The sequence below is a fragment of the Scardinius erythrophthalmus genome, assembly GCF_964197995.2.
Source record: "Scardinius erythrophthalmus genome assembly, chromosome: 20".
NCBI classification, from domain to species: Eukaryota; Metazoa; Chordata; class Actinopteri; order Cypriniformes; family Leuciscidae; genus Scardinius; species Scardinius erythrophthalmus.
The window spans coordinates 5,991,326-6,007,381 of NC_138240.1; the positions used below are offsets into that span (position 1 = coordinate 5,991,326).

Here is a 16,056-nt window from a genome sequence, read left to right on the forward strand (position 1 = left end):
GAATAAATGCATGCTCACATTTAGTCTAGAACTAAAATAACCATCATGTTTACACAGCGCGCATGACGATTTCTCTCAACACTGACATGAGAGGTGTCAGTCAATAAATAGGAAAACAAAGTAACTTACTTATTTGAAAAAAGTGAAGTCAGATATGTTGTTGTAAATTTAAAAGTACTGTTACTTTACTCTTTACTTGAAAAATGTAATCTGATTATGTATCTCACGTTTCTTGCAAAGCATTACCACCAACACTGTCACAGAATAGGCCTTCTTTAACATTATAATTCTAAAGTTTTCTCAATATTCAGTAGATTATAAACCTAATAACGCTCATAAACAGTTTTCATGCATAATATCATCAGTGAGTGATGCTCAGAAATATAATCAAGCTGTCATCTCATATGATGCTTTGCTCAATGTTTCCATGAGTCTAGACACACTGTGCTGCACTGAGAGCAGAAATAACCTTCACAAACATGCCTGTGGATTGATGGTATAAGCAGTTGTTGGCTGTGAGATTGTGATTTTCCATAACGGCAAAGATTTATTAGCAGTAATGCTGCATGAGCTGCTGGCAGTAACACGGATCCATTGGTTCTTCGGCCGTTTCATGACATCTGGCCCTCAAAGCCTTATGGGATACTGGAGAGAGTGATGTCATGTGGAGGGGTCCTAGGTGATTTTTATGTTCCCACATTATGACAAATAAGACAGCAAATAGTTTGGAATAAGTATTTTTTTTTTTAATGTTTTTGAAAGTAATGGGTTAGGGTCAAAAATACAGTAAAAAACATTAATATTGTGAAATATTATTACAATTCAAAATAACTTGTTTTCTGTTTAAATATATTTTAAAATGTAATTTATTCCTTTGATGTCAAAGCTGAATTTTCAGCATCATTACTCCAGTCTTCAGTGTCACATGATCCTTCAGAAATTATTCTATTTTTGAGATTTGCTGCTCAATAAACTTTACTTATTATTATCAATGTTGAAAACTGTTTTTGCTGCTTAATAATGTTGTGGAAACTGTGATACACTAATGTTAAAAAGTTTGGAGTAAGTAGTTTTGTTTTTTTAGAAAGAAAAAAATTAGTACTTTTATTTATCAAGGACACGTTTAATTATACAAAAGATATTTGTAATGTTACAAAATATTTCTATTTCAAATAAATGTTCTTTTGAACTTTATATCAATCAAATAATTCTGACACAAATGTAGCATGGTTTCCAGAAGAAGAAAAAAAGCAGCAGAACAACTTATTATTTATATTAATAAGAACCATAATTAATAGCAGCAAAGCATATTTGAATGATAACAATTCACCAATACAATAAATATGAATTGTCTTTCATTTGCACAAACCATTTTGAATGTAATGGCCTTATTAGTGAATATATCATATACTTTTCATGTTGCATTTATGGCATAAAAAGATAGTTGTAAAATATAGTTGTGACTGGTTTAACTGCAGCCACTGGTGGATGATATTTTAGTGTCATCGTAAAACACATAAAAGTCAAGTTGTCGAGTCTGTCAACAAAGTACAGAAGCTCAAAGCATTTTAACATGATGGTTTGTTTAAAGCAGTCTGTGCTCGTCTGTTGCTCCACATGTGGCAGAAATGATCTGAGTGGCATTTATTATATCAATTAGAGCCTCGTATTAGTCCAGTGCAGTGTGATAACTTCATTTCCATTTCAGCAGGCGTCAAAGTAGGAACTGACACTGTATCGGTTAGCGTTGTTGCTCCAGTGGCCTCCAAAAAAGTATTCAGACACTTAAAATGTCTGAACCTGATCACATGACTTAAGAGAACATGAAACTTTTATTTATCATTTTTCTTCAACTCCTAATGTTTTGGGAATTTTTAGTGAATGAATGAAGTATTCTCCTCAAGCTCACACAAGAGCACTGTTATTTTAGTTTTATTATAGTTTTTATTTATTTATTTTGAATTAGCTTTTATTTTTATATTTTTAGTTTTCATGTTAGTTACATTTTTGGTTATTTCATTATGTGCTTTTGTCATTTTATTAGTTTATTTTATTTTAGATATTGCTAGGCTATTTACATATTCATGTAATTTATTTTTATTTCGGTTTTAATTTTAGGTTTAGTCATCAGGAAACACTATTACTATAACACTAAGTTAGTATCCATGGATCACTGGATCTTTGGTAAGTTGCAAGGAACACTATATCGAGTCCAACCTTTAGTTTAAACTGATAATCGTTTGTTTTACTCTCGTTTTTGCAGTTTCTCCTATTAACTCCAGTCATGTAGCAGCTCTTTTGCCACTCAGTCCGGCTGAGGGGGCGTGTTCCAGCGGGAAAGTGACGTCAATGCTTTAAATTAAAGGTTGGACTTACAACTAACGATCCAGTGAGGTCATGCAACCTGCAGGAAACGTGTTTTATGACATTATATACAGTATATGTCCCTGATTCCGATGCCGGGGAAATGCACTAAGTAAATTTGCCTGTGAACGCTTCATATAAATACAATATAAGTTGGTCTAAATCTGGTTGATCACTTATAGGCTATCAATGTTATATATATATATATATAGTCATATCGTCCAGCCCTAAAACTAGTTCTTGTCAGTGTTTATTATAAACATCAAATTAGGCAGAACACACGATGGTAAATATTTAATTGATGAGTTGTTAATACAATATATAACAATAGCCTACAATATATAGGATGTGATTTTACCCCAAAATTCAACATATTGAGACAAAATGATAACTGCAAATCCATGTTTCACTGCCTGGAGTCCGGTTGTTTCTGGGAAATGCAGTGACCCATTTGCTTCTCTTTTCTGTAGCTTTCAGAAGTCTGTAAAAAAAACCCCTCAGATTTCTTTGTCAAATCTGTTTGTACAGTCAATCTCAAAGCTCTTTCCCTTTTTAGATGTGTTTTGTGTGTTTCTCATGGCATTCAGGCTGAAAACCAATGCTGCCACTCAGTCTTTTTGCCACTCAGTGGGCGTAACCGCAGTCACTTCGGCTGGCGATGACGTCGCGCATACCCTCTATACTAAGAAGGTTGATGTCTTAACTTTTTTTAAAAAATGAATGAGGGGGAGGGTAGTGAATGACATCCCGGGTCACTAAAGACCCGAGGTATGCGTTTAAGGGCTAATTTTAGTTTAGTTGAAGTCTTTCAACTTTATTTCAGCTTTATTTCAATGAACAGAAATGTTTTAGTTAACGATAATAATCCTGCATAGGAGTCAAAGCAGAGGAACCACAGGTGTAGTTCACTGCATTAATTGACAACCATAAAGTGTCCGTTTCCACAAAGTGACCAGCGAAACGGCTGTTATTGCCAGATGCTTTGTAAGAAGAATCTGGCTCAAAGTAACAACCGAAACAGATTATGAGTCATTGCTGAGGAGTCAAGCTTCAGTGAAAGCTGTTAAACCCTTTACCCCATGATGGGCTTTTGGCTGCTTTAGAGTATTTAGTAATGAAGGTCTTTGATTGGACCAGCTCACAGGGACTGCGGTAACATTATCCCGGTTAGTGTAACGCTCTAAATATGCTGCAAAGCAAAGGGAGCTGCTGGGTTCAGAAGTGCTGTCAAATCCCCAGCGTGACGACGCACCGCCGGGACAGTTTCTCTAGAGCCGGGCCTAAACAAACACCAGCCCAGAATCCATCAATACCACACCAGCTGCAACAGATGCCTGGAGGTCTCTGAATGTTGAACAGAGAAGGTTGTAGTGCTCTCTGTGTTTGTATGTACTGTAATAAATTACTGGGGTTACAAGCAAAGGCCATCAGTGGCTTAGAAGGGGTTTCAAAGCACATTTTGCAACAAAAAAGGTTGGGGAGCTGCTTGTTTGTTTAATCCTGTCAATCATATTTCAAGGGTAAATAACTACACCTCACTCTGGGAACTTTATTTTTAAACTGAATTGCTTTTAATGCAAATTATCCTTTTTCTTTCTTTCGTCAAGTAGTCTAGAGCTCTTTGCTCAAGCTTGTGCATTATGAAAAGCACATCAGATGCTAAATCAAGTTGCTTTGACATTTAAGGGCAGTTTTATGTTCGCTTTTAGTGCAAGTGGACATAAAAATACTAAAGTTAAATGTTTTAAAAGCAACAGTAATATCTGATATTATGTTGCCTTTACACAGGAAATGTTTGGCATTAAGCTTTGAAATTTTGTCTCCACCATTTTTGACATAAGCAGCCATTATTGAATTTTGTAATTAAGTACAAGTAAACTAAAACGGTTATATTACTGTTAGTTAATACACAACATTCTCAAACACTATAGTTTTATCCTTGGACAATATAGGACTGGCTTTAATAGTGACACGGGTCTCATAATAAGCACACAGCAAACAAAACAAACAAGTTGATATGAAATCTATACACATTTTATACAAATATATAATAGATATTTCAATAAACTTGGATAGAATCATGAGTAAAATACAACAGTTGTTTGAAATCTACCCCTCATCTACACTACATTTAATGTCTTGTCTTTGTATTCTTCATTCACTGGACCCTCATTTATACTAGATTTATACTAGAAACAAAAAAACTGATTGGCAAATCATAAAACAATACAATACGGATCATTCCTGAAAGTGTGTAAATTTTGTGTGGAGGTAGAGGTTTGAATTGTGCGTGTTCATACCTGCATCAGAGATTAAAGGGGAGGAGACGGTCCACTCATATAGAAATAAATGGGAACAATTGTAATGCTCAATATGGCAGCTGTTGTCCTCAGTTAAAATAGTCAACCACATTTTTGAGAGAGGCACCGCCAGTTTATTTACTCTATGTATGTGCATGGTCCAGCCTGAAAAATAAGGTATAATTTAAGATAATTTGAAGCAAGATTTATAATGGCATTGTTGTCAGATTTTGTCCCAGATATTATTTAAATAACATTGCCAAAAAGTTGTGGAAATTTTGAACAAGATGGCATCTTGTGTCAGTTTATTGAGCGTTACAATTATCCCTGCTTCCTCTGCCTTTACTATTGGTATAAAGAGTTTTTTAACAATAATAAAGATTTCAAGAACATTTTACTACAATTTCACATAAATCGCATCTAACCATGAGCGAATCAGATCATGTAGAAAAGTGTTTTGTTACAAAGGCATTCTAAGGTCAAATAAACATACAGTATACATTACAAGAATTATGTTATAGCTTGAATCCTCATATATATTTACTTTTATATAGACAATTAACTATTAATTGCTATTAAAGCAGCCTAAATTGTATTTAATCCACCATAATTCAATACTGTGGCAAATTAGTGTCTTCCTCTTTACTTACTTCAGAGAAGCAATATCTATATCAGCACCTCTAATGATGTCAGTTCAGCCCACCAATCATCTGTCTGCATTGTAATTAGCGCCACATTCTGATTGCTCATTTGTCATATAACACCATCACTGTTCATCACTGTGGCTGCTTCTGCAAGGGCTCGGTGTGGACGTGCTGACCTTTCCGTTTTCTCCCACCCATCCGTTGGCATCCTTCGCTCGTACCCAGTCTTTACCCACGTAACCTTTGACCTCCCCTATGGAGCACCTCTCACTGGCATCCAGCGCTAACATCCTCCTGAACATCTGCATACACATGGGTGTGAACCTTTTCCATTGAGACGGCACAGGGGTCTTTGCCGACGCTCTCCGCCAGTCTGCAAACTCCTCGTAGAAATCGTCGCTGTCGTTGCAGCGCTCCCAAGGGAAGAAGCCCGTGAGGATGCAGAATAGAAGAACAGCAAAGGCCCAGGTGTCTAAAGTGGGCTCCACTCGGAGCGGAGGGACTTTCACCTCCTTCTGACCTTCCTCTAAGACCATGGCGCACAGCTCTGGAGCCATATACGGCAGCGTGCCTGATATGAAGCGGATGAAGGTTCCTTGTCTCTGGGTGAGGCCGAAGTCAGCCAGTTTGACCCGCCGGCAGTGTGTGTCCAGCAGCAGGATGTTCTCAGGCTTGATGTCCCGGTGGACCAGGCCACGCTGGTGGATGAACTCCAGAGCACAAGAGATCTGAACGGCACAGCGCTTCACTGCGCATTCAGGGATGCCCACCTGGAGAACAACAGAAATACAGGACAGTTTATTAATAAACTTTTGTTAAAAGTAGGTAATATTGTACACAGAAATGGCACAGAAAAAAACCTGTAATATTTGGTAACATAAAATAAATATGAAAATGACAAAAACTAATACAGTAAATCTATATTTTTGAGTACATATATATATATATATATATATATATATATATATATATATATATATATATATATACAGTGAAACAAAAAAATATTCAGACACCATATATAATTTTTGATATTTTTTTTACTAGTGGGTGCAGGACACAATAGTTCATTTATTTAAGTTAAGATAGCAAGGTGTCTGAATAAATTTCGGTTTGACTGTATATATATATATATATATATGAAGAGTTCAGATGCAAAAGCCTCTAAGTGCCATCTGAAATTTTCTTCTAGAATGGTCATTCTTATCAAGCTCGCATATTTAAGTTTAGTAATTTCACTTAATTGGCAATGAAAATAACCTATTAATTTTCATTTAAGTGAAATTACTGAACTTAAATATACGAGCTTGATAAGAATGATTTTTGCATCTGAACTCTTCATATATATATATATATATACACATTTTAAATAATAAATATATATTTATATATATATTACATAATATACAACTACATCTTTTACATTTAAAAACAATTATGAACTGAACTGAATTTGCTCAGTAATTTACTTTGGTAACATGTACATGAATAATTTTTTGCTAAAAACATTTTGCTAACTCTGTTTGTGTGCTGGTACAAAACTTTGTCAAGACAACATCGTTGCAATATTCGATTGCATGAGTTTAGGAGCCCCTGCTGTGTTATTGCCACTTTAAATCTTTCCAATCCTTCAGTACGTCTGGCTTAAGGTTTCACTGGATATGTTGAAGTAACAGAGACTCATGTTGTGACAGAGAAAAACAGCTGCTCTGCTCTTTTACTCACACATTACACCCTCCAAGATTTCCTAAGACATGTGAACATTACCGAAATATGTCAAGCGTACCTCCTGCCCCTTATTCAGTACGAAAAGCATGTGAACATGTTTAGCGTGCGGTCTGGATTCCAGATCCTTAAAGTCACTCCAGGCCTGCACTGGCATGTTAAGGATCTGGAGCTTTATTAGTCACATACTGTGCAAGTGTTTACTTCAGCTATGGGCACTTTGGCACTGCGGACATGATAAAATAAATCTAAAATATACGTTTCTCACTAGTCTCTTTCATTTGTGTGCTCAACAGTAAATGATCCGATCAATGTCATTTTCACCATTCCACCATCTCAAATTATGGAAACACTCTGTGTTGGATGTTACGGTAGAGAAAATTACATCTTAAATATTTTTTAGTGACTCCATAGCTTATTCCATTGCTAATATTTTCTTAAAATATCTGGAAGTTATGAAAGCCCTCAGAGACCGTGCATTATTTTCTGAGACAAAAAAAATCTGAAATCAAAAAATCACCCATCATATCTCTAGTCCGCAATGCATTTAATCAGCATCTGTCAGACATCACTATATAAGCATGCAGACATAAAATATACCACATCTGGAGACACATAGTGTCTGTGACGATGAAAATGTAACCTTCTCAAGTGTCGGACATTGATTTGGAAGCTATCTGGCAATGACAGACATAGTCAGTATGTCTGGCTATATATATATATGTATGTATGTATATATATATATATATATATATATATATATATATATATATGCATGCAAATGATGCAAAAAGTGCAAAAATATTATTTATTTGTGTATATTTATATATATAGTGTGTGTGAAAGTGCTTTCATTACCTCCAAACCAAGAAAATATCATGATCACAGCAGATTAAGAAAAAAAAAAAAATCTTGACTTATTTGGGTTTCAGTATTAAGTATACACAAATAAATAATATTTTTGTACTTTTTGTATCATTAGACATAATTACAGATTTATTGGAAATGATGCACAATTTAATATTGAAATGAGATATTGATCTTGATTTACACTAATTGTGGCATAATTTCCACCATGATCAACACCTTGTAATTTGTGTAAAAAAAAGTAGGCTACATATGCTTAAATGCTCTTAAGTAAATTTGACATTTAATGTATTTAATTTAATTAATTAAACATTTAATAATTCTTATTTTATGATGAATTGTTATAGTTAAAGACTGAATGTCCGGGACAAAGGACAAATTTATATATAAAATGCAATTGAAAAGTAGTAAAAATAAAGGCGGCATGGTAAAAAGTTCCCAAATCAGTTTTAATGTTTGAGTTTTAAAGTGCCCGCACTTGAAGAAAGACCCATGCGTGTGTGAATTGGCAGTCCTAGCATTACTAGTGCATATGAATAAAGGGAAAGATCTGATGATGTTTGAGCACCCACCCGTGGCTGGATGATGGCGAACAGGTCCCGTCCTGTGACGAGCTCCTGGGCGAATCCGTAGTGCTCGTTGGACTGGAAGGCGATTCCAAACAAGCCCACGATGCAGGGGTGGCAGGACAGATGCAAGGAGATGCAGTATTCTCTCAGGAAGCCCTGCAGTTTGGTCGAGGCTTTGGGAAGCACTTTGAGAGCCATTGGAGTCCCTGTGACACAATCAGCAGTGAAAAATACACAAGATCAGAGGACTTTTGGCCTTCATCGATGGTGCTCTATAGAGACATAAAATGATGACGTATAGTGGAAAGTATTTTCACAGCTGTTATGATGTCTTGGCATTAAGATTTGAGGGAGTGTAAAAGAGGAGATAGTGTTTCATTTAAATAGCATTAAATCATTTCTGCACTGCTCAAAGTGATCTCTAACAGAAGTGTGCATGCAGTAAATCTATCAAACTGTAATACTATAGTACTTTGATACACATCATGGCATGGTACTGAATGATTCCCATGTTCATGTACACTCCTGGACAAAAAAAAAAAAAGAAAGGGCCAAGCCCAAAATGGCTAAACACTTTAGTTGTCTTAACCACAAATTATTGGTCAGGAAATTGCTTTAATTAGTATAATAATGAAACTTATTTTATGCTTTTGGTAGGCCTACACAAATGAACTAGCTGTTATATAAAGTTTTTTTGTCGGATGACCAAAAAATATGCTTTGAAGTGGGAACTGAATCTAAACTGATTTTATAAAAGTTATATTCTAGGTTATTTTAGTAAATCAAACAGAGGGGTTTTTCCACAACATTTCAAATAGTACGCCTGCATGACCTCGGCATGTTGAACTCAGTGAGTGGTGTCCATTTACCATCTTGAGAATAAAAACAATTCTTTTATATTTTCAGAAGCTTTATGCCGAACGTCACATGATCAAACAGGTCTCATGCATCTGCTTGTGGGAGAAAGTGTTAACGCCAGTACTAACTGACGCACGCCAATATCTATGGACTTTTTAACCTAGCTAGTTTCTTTTTTTATAGTTTTTATTTTATTTAAATATCTAAATGTTAGTGAGAAAGAAAGAAAAAAAACTTTTAGATATCAATTTGCATATAGCTACAATGGACATCAGATATGATCATCTTTGCTTGCTCCAGTTAGATTTTGCTATATTTGGCCGAGCGGTCGTTTGGATGGCTCGCCAATGTATTAGATTTCTCTAATACATAAAATAAGTACGATTGACAAGAGTTTTGTGTGGGGAGAATAATTTATTCTCTATAATATATAGCTCTTCAGCAGCGATGTTAGCAGGTCGTCCTTCAAAAATCTTAACTCAAAGTTCTTTCTGTGGGGCAGAACTTTATAACAGAGACTCGAAACACAAGATTTGTGTGGGCCGTCTGGCCTATACACCTATCAGTTCCTGTGGGCCATTTGGTTCACACCTTTACAGACACAGTTTCAGTTGATTGCATCTTGAGGCACAGTAACAATGTAAATGCATCTGACTAAATTCAACTGAAATACACATAATCTTTCACTCCTTTGACAGTATCTTGAGAAAAACAGCTCTGATGAAGCACAAAAGACCTGAACCTGAAGCGATGCGACCTGTTTTATAGAATACGGAAGTTTTTTGTAATGGATAACCCCATTGCGTTTTCAATTTATTTAATTACTGTATTCGTCCATTCACCTGGACTCGCGCTCTCAAACTGTTTTCGTCTTGTGTCATATTTATTGTGTAAGTGAGTGTAATAATTTGTGAGCTGAAAAATGTACAGTCAGCAAGTCATTATCTTAAAATGAATCCATTCAGGGTGATACAAGACCCCAAAGGAGTTAGTTAAAAACCCAAGATTGCACTTTTTAATGCTGGGATCAGGTATGTATTGTTTTAAAAAGAAATCACAGAACTTTTAAAAAACACAGTGAGTGACTTAATACAGAATAAAGGCTCAATAGCGTACCTTTACAGCGGTGGGTGACCAGAAGCACATGGCCATACTTGCCACGGCCAATTTCTTTAATGATGTTGAAATGTTCCTTAATCTCGAGCTGACATAAGCTCTGAGATGTCAACTCCATCAGCTCGTCTATCAGACTGCTGCCCTCCTCCACTGAGCCCAGTTCAATCATTGCACTGCCTGTCCTGGGAAATAAAAGAAAACCAAAGAATATTCAGCACACTGTTCATTTTAGAGTGTGTAAACATTAACAACATAATGCCTTTCAATAGAAACTGTACCCAGCTGTAAATGTGCATTTGTCTATGTACTGTAGACGATATGATTATTATTCCAAATATATTATTATTATGATGTATAACATGTATATATACATACATATATATATATATATATATATATATATATATATATATATATATATATATATATAATTTTAAAATAAAAACGTTCAAAATCACAAAAAAGTGTGGCTTAACTAACATACAATAAACTATTTTCCTAAAACTGTAAATTACATCACATAAAGGACCCCTGTAGACCCTATGACTGTGTACCAATTTCAGCAGACCACTTAATAAATATAAAGTTGAATTAATTAATAAATAACAAAAACTATTATATATTTCTAGAGTTTTCCTTTACATCATCATGGAAATGCCACTCAATGACATTGCCAAACAGCAATTCTAAATAAATAAATAAATAAATAATCAAATGTTCATCAAAAACTGATTCTTAGCATTTGGAAGTCTTGTATTGCACATTCACTTTGCAATAGCGGAGTGTTTCTGTTTGTCCTCGTCACTCATCACTAAACAATCAACACATTCCTCCTCAGCTTCCAAACACTCACTACATACATTCCCAATTCCCGCTCCTGTTAAGCTCCTGTGCTCTCTGTACTCTGATACTCTACAAAACACGTGTGCAAGACCTGCCGCATCAGGAATATGAATACAGAATGTAATGTGGTTATGCGTGGTATGTGTGATTATCGTTTATGAGCTCTTCCTTCCTTTTAAACTCTAAGCAGGTTGTTGTAAATGACACTGCATGCTATTACAATGAAATAAAATAAAAACATGATTCCATGTATTATGCTGATAATAACTTTAAAACATATAAATTAAATATCTAGAAATGCACATGTAATTGCTTTATTAATGTACATGTGAATTATATCACACTATGTTTGTGTAGTCCAGCCTTCTTATTCCAGAATTTATTCAGCTTTTCTAAATCAATGCTATACACTGAAAAAATCGTAACCTTGAAACTTGAAATGGTAACATCTAAATCAACCGGTTTTATTCAAGTCAAAAAATATTATTTAACATCACTGAATCCACCTGAATAAATTGATTTATACCCACAAACTAATTTGAATGCATTAAATCAGGAAGAAAAAGTTATTTAAGGTAACAATTGTGTCACCACTTTTACTGTGTATTTAATCCAACCAAAATGGATTTTTCCATCAATATCAGTCTTCAACTGCATTGGCAATTTTAAGAAACATTTAAACCCACAATTACTTACAAATCGCTGCAATGCAAATATTTATCAATTCAGACTAGCCGTATGACACAGTGTCCATATGCATGCACAATAATGCACAGGATTTAACTTAATCGACGACATTGTTAGCTGTGTAGTAATGTCTCTCTGTCTCTCTCTCTCTGCCCTTCTCTCACCTCTCTGCAGCTGTGCAAAGGATCAGGGCGCCCAGACGCAGCAATAGCAGTGCTGCAGCCGAAGTGACTGAGGATTCCTGTTCTAACGAGGGCTTTGAGCTCCTGCAACGCTTTATATGGAAGAAGCACCCGCTCTGGGAAGAGTTACACTTCTCTGGTGCTGACTCCACCCATGTTCACTGACATATATCAGACACACAAGGCTGAGATGTCATATCATATTTATGCATATTCAGAAGCACACACAAAAACCTAAGTTGGCCTATAGTTTCTACAAAAACACTGCGTTCAAAACTTCAGAGCTGGCTTTTAAGATGCAGAGTATTTAATAATCAGTTGAAGCAGATTTTTTTTAAAATTAGGAATATGGTCATATGTGCGTTTATGCACGCGTTGGACTGTCTATCTGTTTAAAGAACAGTTTATCGGTCTGGTCGAGGGTGACTGTCTTTTGCGTACTCTCACAACATCATCAGATTCTATTTTTATCTCCATTCATCAGATCTTTCATCAAAGAGACAGGGTTATTTTTAAGAACAAATTGATAAAGACCCCATAAATGTCTTGTTTAGTTTGTAGTCAATCGAAAAGGTTTCAATAGACAGAAATACTTGTAAATAAAATATCTATTCATAACAAGGATTATGATCCCTCATAACAGGATGTCTATAAAATAATTTAAATCTTATTAATTTGACTAATTATTTTCTATAATTATCAGTATATTTAAGTTATATTCAATAATTTATACTTTAAATAAATTGAATTTCAGATTACTTAAGAAATTTAGGGATTTTTTAAACAATTTCTTCAAGGGCTTGAAGATGTCAATATTGTTTTCCAGTGACACTTTATTCTAAGCCAAGGTGACGTAGATACACATTACTTCATGTACTTATGGTAATAACAGTAAATGATGCATAATTACAAGTAAATAACCCTAAACCTAACTGTAACTCTCTAGTAAGTGCATGTAGTTAATTAATATTACTCAGTACTTATTTGAGTAAGTATACGTTACCTTAAAATAAAGTAACCCTTTTCCCTGTTTTGTTTTAAAGTGATCCTGGAAACTTTTTAGCATACCATTACCATTATCATTACTTTATCATTTATTTGTATCTTTTTCCTCTTGTATATTTCCTTCTTTATATTTTATTGTATTACAGAAGCTTAGGGGTTCGTTTTCTTTATTTTATGAATTAAAGGGTCAAAGTCTAAAGGGTCAAAGTCTATATCAAAGTCCCTTTTTTGTATTATGGTTTTTGGCTATGTGGAGAATTCAGAAACCCTTGTTATTAGCGACACCGGTGGCCGTTAAGTGAACTGCAGCCAGCAACTAACTGCTCGTGCTCGCTCTCGTGGCTCGTGCACATGTATAGTAACGTAGGCCTACAAGAGAGAAGAGACTGAACGTGAGGCAAGGCCCCGATATACTTACCACAATGTTCTTTTTCGTTCATTGCTTTTAGAGGCAAAAATAAGTTGGAAATACCTTTGCAGCGATATACTTTTAAGGAACATCTCGACGCCGTCCACGAGAGTGACGTTTATGAATATGTAATTATCGCTTTCCTCTCAATAACAAAATAAACAACAAAAAGGACAGCGAGAAAGCAGCAGTTAAGAAAGCATCTGATCTGATCATAGTGATTTGCACCAGATCTGCAATTCACCGGCATCTTGTCGACAGATGAGGTAACTTAATTCAAATTACTCAGTTTTGATAGTTTGAGTATATTGACTAGATTATATAGATATCATCTCACTATGTGAGAGTATAGTTTGAATTATTCCCTTTCCTTTACATGACACATTGACATTACTGTAAAAAATGGCTCTTTCGGCATTATCCTAAACTTTTAAGAAGAGAGGCTCTCGGGAGCGCGCGTAACCGTCACATCCTTTTCCCTGGCAAAAACGACATAAAAATCAGGCTTTCATAGGCAAACTAGAAATCGGGGGAAAAGTTTTGTTTTTTGAAGTTTCATTCACAAAATGGCAATAAAAAGCCATTAATAAATGAGAATAATGAAAATAAAAATAAAATACCCTTAAAAACAGCTCGTAAACACTTTATCACTAGGCCTATATATGTATTGTATATATGATGCAAAAGCCTCTAAGTGCCATCTGAAATTTTCTTCTAAAATGAGAATTTTTATCAAGCTCGTATATTTAGGTTCAGTAATTTCACTTTAATGACAATTAATAGGTAATGTTCATTGCCATTAAAGTGAAATAACTGAACATAACCATACAAGCTTGATAAAAATGATCATTCTAGAAGAAAATTTCAAATGGCACTCAGGCTTTTGCATCTGAAGTATTCATATATATATTATATTATAACCATTTAAGCATGAAAGTATATTATGCAATCATTTAAGACATTTACATTTTGGCATACATTAAAGTGTTCTTTAATATTGAGTCAAGAACACAAGGGATCTATTTAGAACGACTTTGATCCTTTTTTTTTCTTAAGAGTGTAACATTAGATTCAAGCCCATGATCAGGAAGGTTCTTACTTAATCAGTCACATTAGCATCCAGTCTGACACTAAATTATGTCATGGTAGTTGAGATGTCTTAGACACTGAGATAGTGTTAAGGGCACCAGTGTTTTTTTCCTGGGAGGCCATCGGGAATGGAATTACAGTTCAGTGTGGACAGACGGTCAGCCAAACCCTGCTTTCATATTACTTTCATATTATCCCAAATATGCACCACGCGCAACATGCTACTCATCTTCAGTGACCTAGAATGTGCCTGGCAAATTAAGAAGAAAAACAAAAGCAGGCCACAAGATTAGCATAATGGTTTCAGCGAGATAATCTTACTTCATCACCACAGGAACGCTAATTTGGGGTGAAAATCACTGACTGGCTTTGACAGTGATCTCTCTTTAGAATGATTTTCTTTCCCACCGGTGTGAATAACGTGAGTGGATCATGGGTTTCTTACCACCTGCTGTCACAGAATAGATTCGTTTGAACACTATAATCATATTACATATCAAGTTCTAGTACGCCACTGTGTTTTATGTGACTCATTTGGCATTTGCACTCTCATTTATATTGTAAATTACACCGGCATAGTTAAGAAAAAGAATTCTGCTTTTCAAGATCATCAAATGCTGTTCATTTAAAGAAGCACAGATGCTTTTGTTGTATTACACTTAAGGGAATGTTCTGGCTTTTATGCAAGTTACGATCCTTCAACAGCATTTGTGGCATAATGTTGATTACCACAAATATTATTTTGACTTGTCCCTTATTTTCCAAAAAAGAAAAAAGAACGAGGCACGAGCAAATGAGCAATATAAGTACATTTTCAAGAATTTAGAAGAAGGCATGTTAAGCTTATTTATAAATGTAATTATTTAATTAATTTATAAAAGCTTCCATTAATTCTCCTGGCAAAAATGTTGTCTATAACTACACAAAAAAGATTATTATGCGAGTTTTTGCACACTAAAATCATGTTAACAACACATATTGTTGAGTGAGTATTTTAACGCATGTTTATGGATTGGCCTCATTAGTTATAATTATAAGTGCCTCACTGTGACCTAGACGAGGAGGACATGTTGTTGATTGTGCTTAACTTATACTGAACTTATACTGGTTACACTTAAATGTAAGTAGCCTATATAAATGGCATTGCATTAAACCAAATAGTGACTTTTTTTATAATCTCAGTGCTTGAAATAGACAGGAGCACAAAAATGCCCAACAGACATCGTGTTTAATCTTAAAACCAGTGCAAGTGTGTCTGTTTTTCAATCTGTGACCAGTTGTGTGTGGCCGACCTGGGGTCTTTGTAGGGCAGTGAGTAGGTTAGGACTAGAAAAGCAAAGGGTTTATTTTAGAGGAGAAGTTTTTTGAGCCAGAAACGATGTAGAAGGTGCAGACAGC

At 35.0% G+C, this 16,056-nt stretch overlaps 1 protein-coding gene across 1 annotated transcript; it reads right to left on the reverse strand.

Annotated features, from left to right (window-relative positions):
* Positions 1–2,643: 2,643 nt before the first annotated feature.
* On the reverse strand, positions 2,644–12,293 carry LOC308680486 (serine/threonine-protein kinase SBK1). Its single transcript, XM_081348616.1, has 4 exons — positions 12,138–12,293; positions 10,444–10,625; positions 8,473–8,675; positions 2,644–6,078 (listed from the first exon to the last, which is right to left on the reverse strand). The coding sequence occupies exons 2-4, from the start codon at positions 10,610–10,612 to the stop codon at positions 5,431–5,433; spliced, it is 1,020 nt and encodes a 339-aa protein (XP_081204742.1). The 5' UTR covers positions 10,613–10,625; positions 12,138–12,293; the 3' UTR covers positions 2,644–5,430.
* Positions 12,294–16,056: the final 3,763 nt, after the last annotated feature.

Excerpts from the sequence above, each read along its gene's own strand:
- LOC308680486 (XM_081348616.1), bottom strand. The coding sequence starts at position 10,612 with ATGATTGAACTGGGCTCAGTGGAGGAGGGCAGCAGTCTGATAGACGAG. Across the intron at positions 8,676-10,443 it reads GGTCACCCACCGCTGTAAAG|GGACTCCAATGGCTCTCAAA; the intron begins GTACGCTATTGA and ends ATTGTGTCACAG. Across the intron at positions 6,079-8,472 it reads TCGCCATCATCCAGCCACGG|GTGGGCATCCCTGAATGCGC; the intron begins GTGGGTGCTCAA and ends GTTGTTCTCCAG.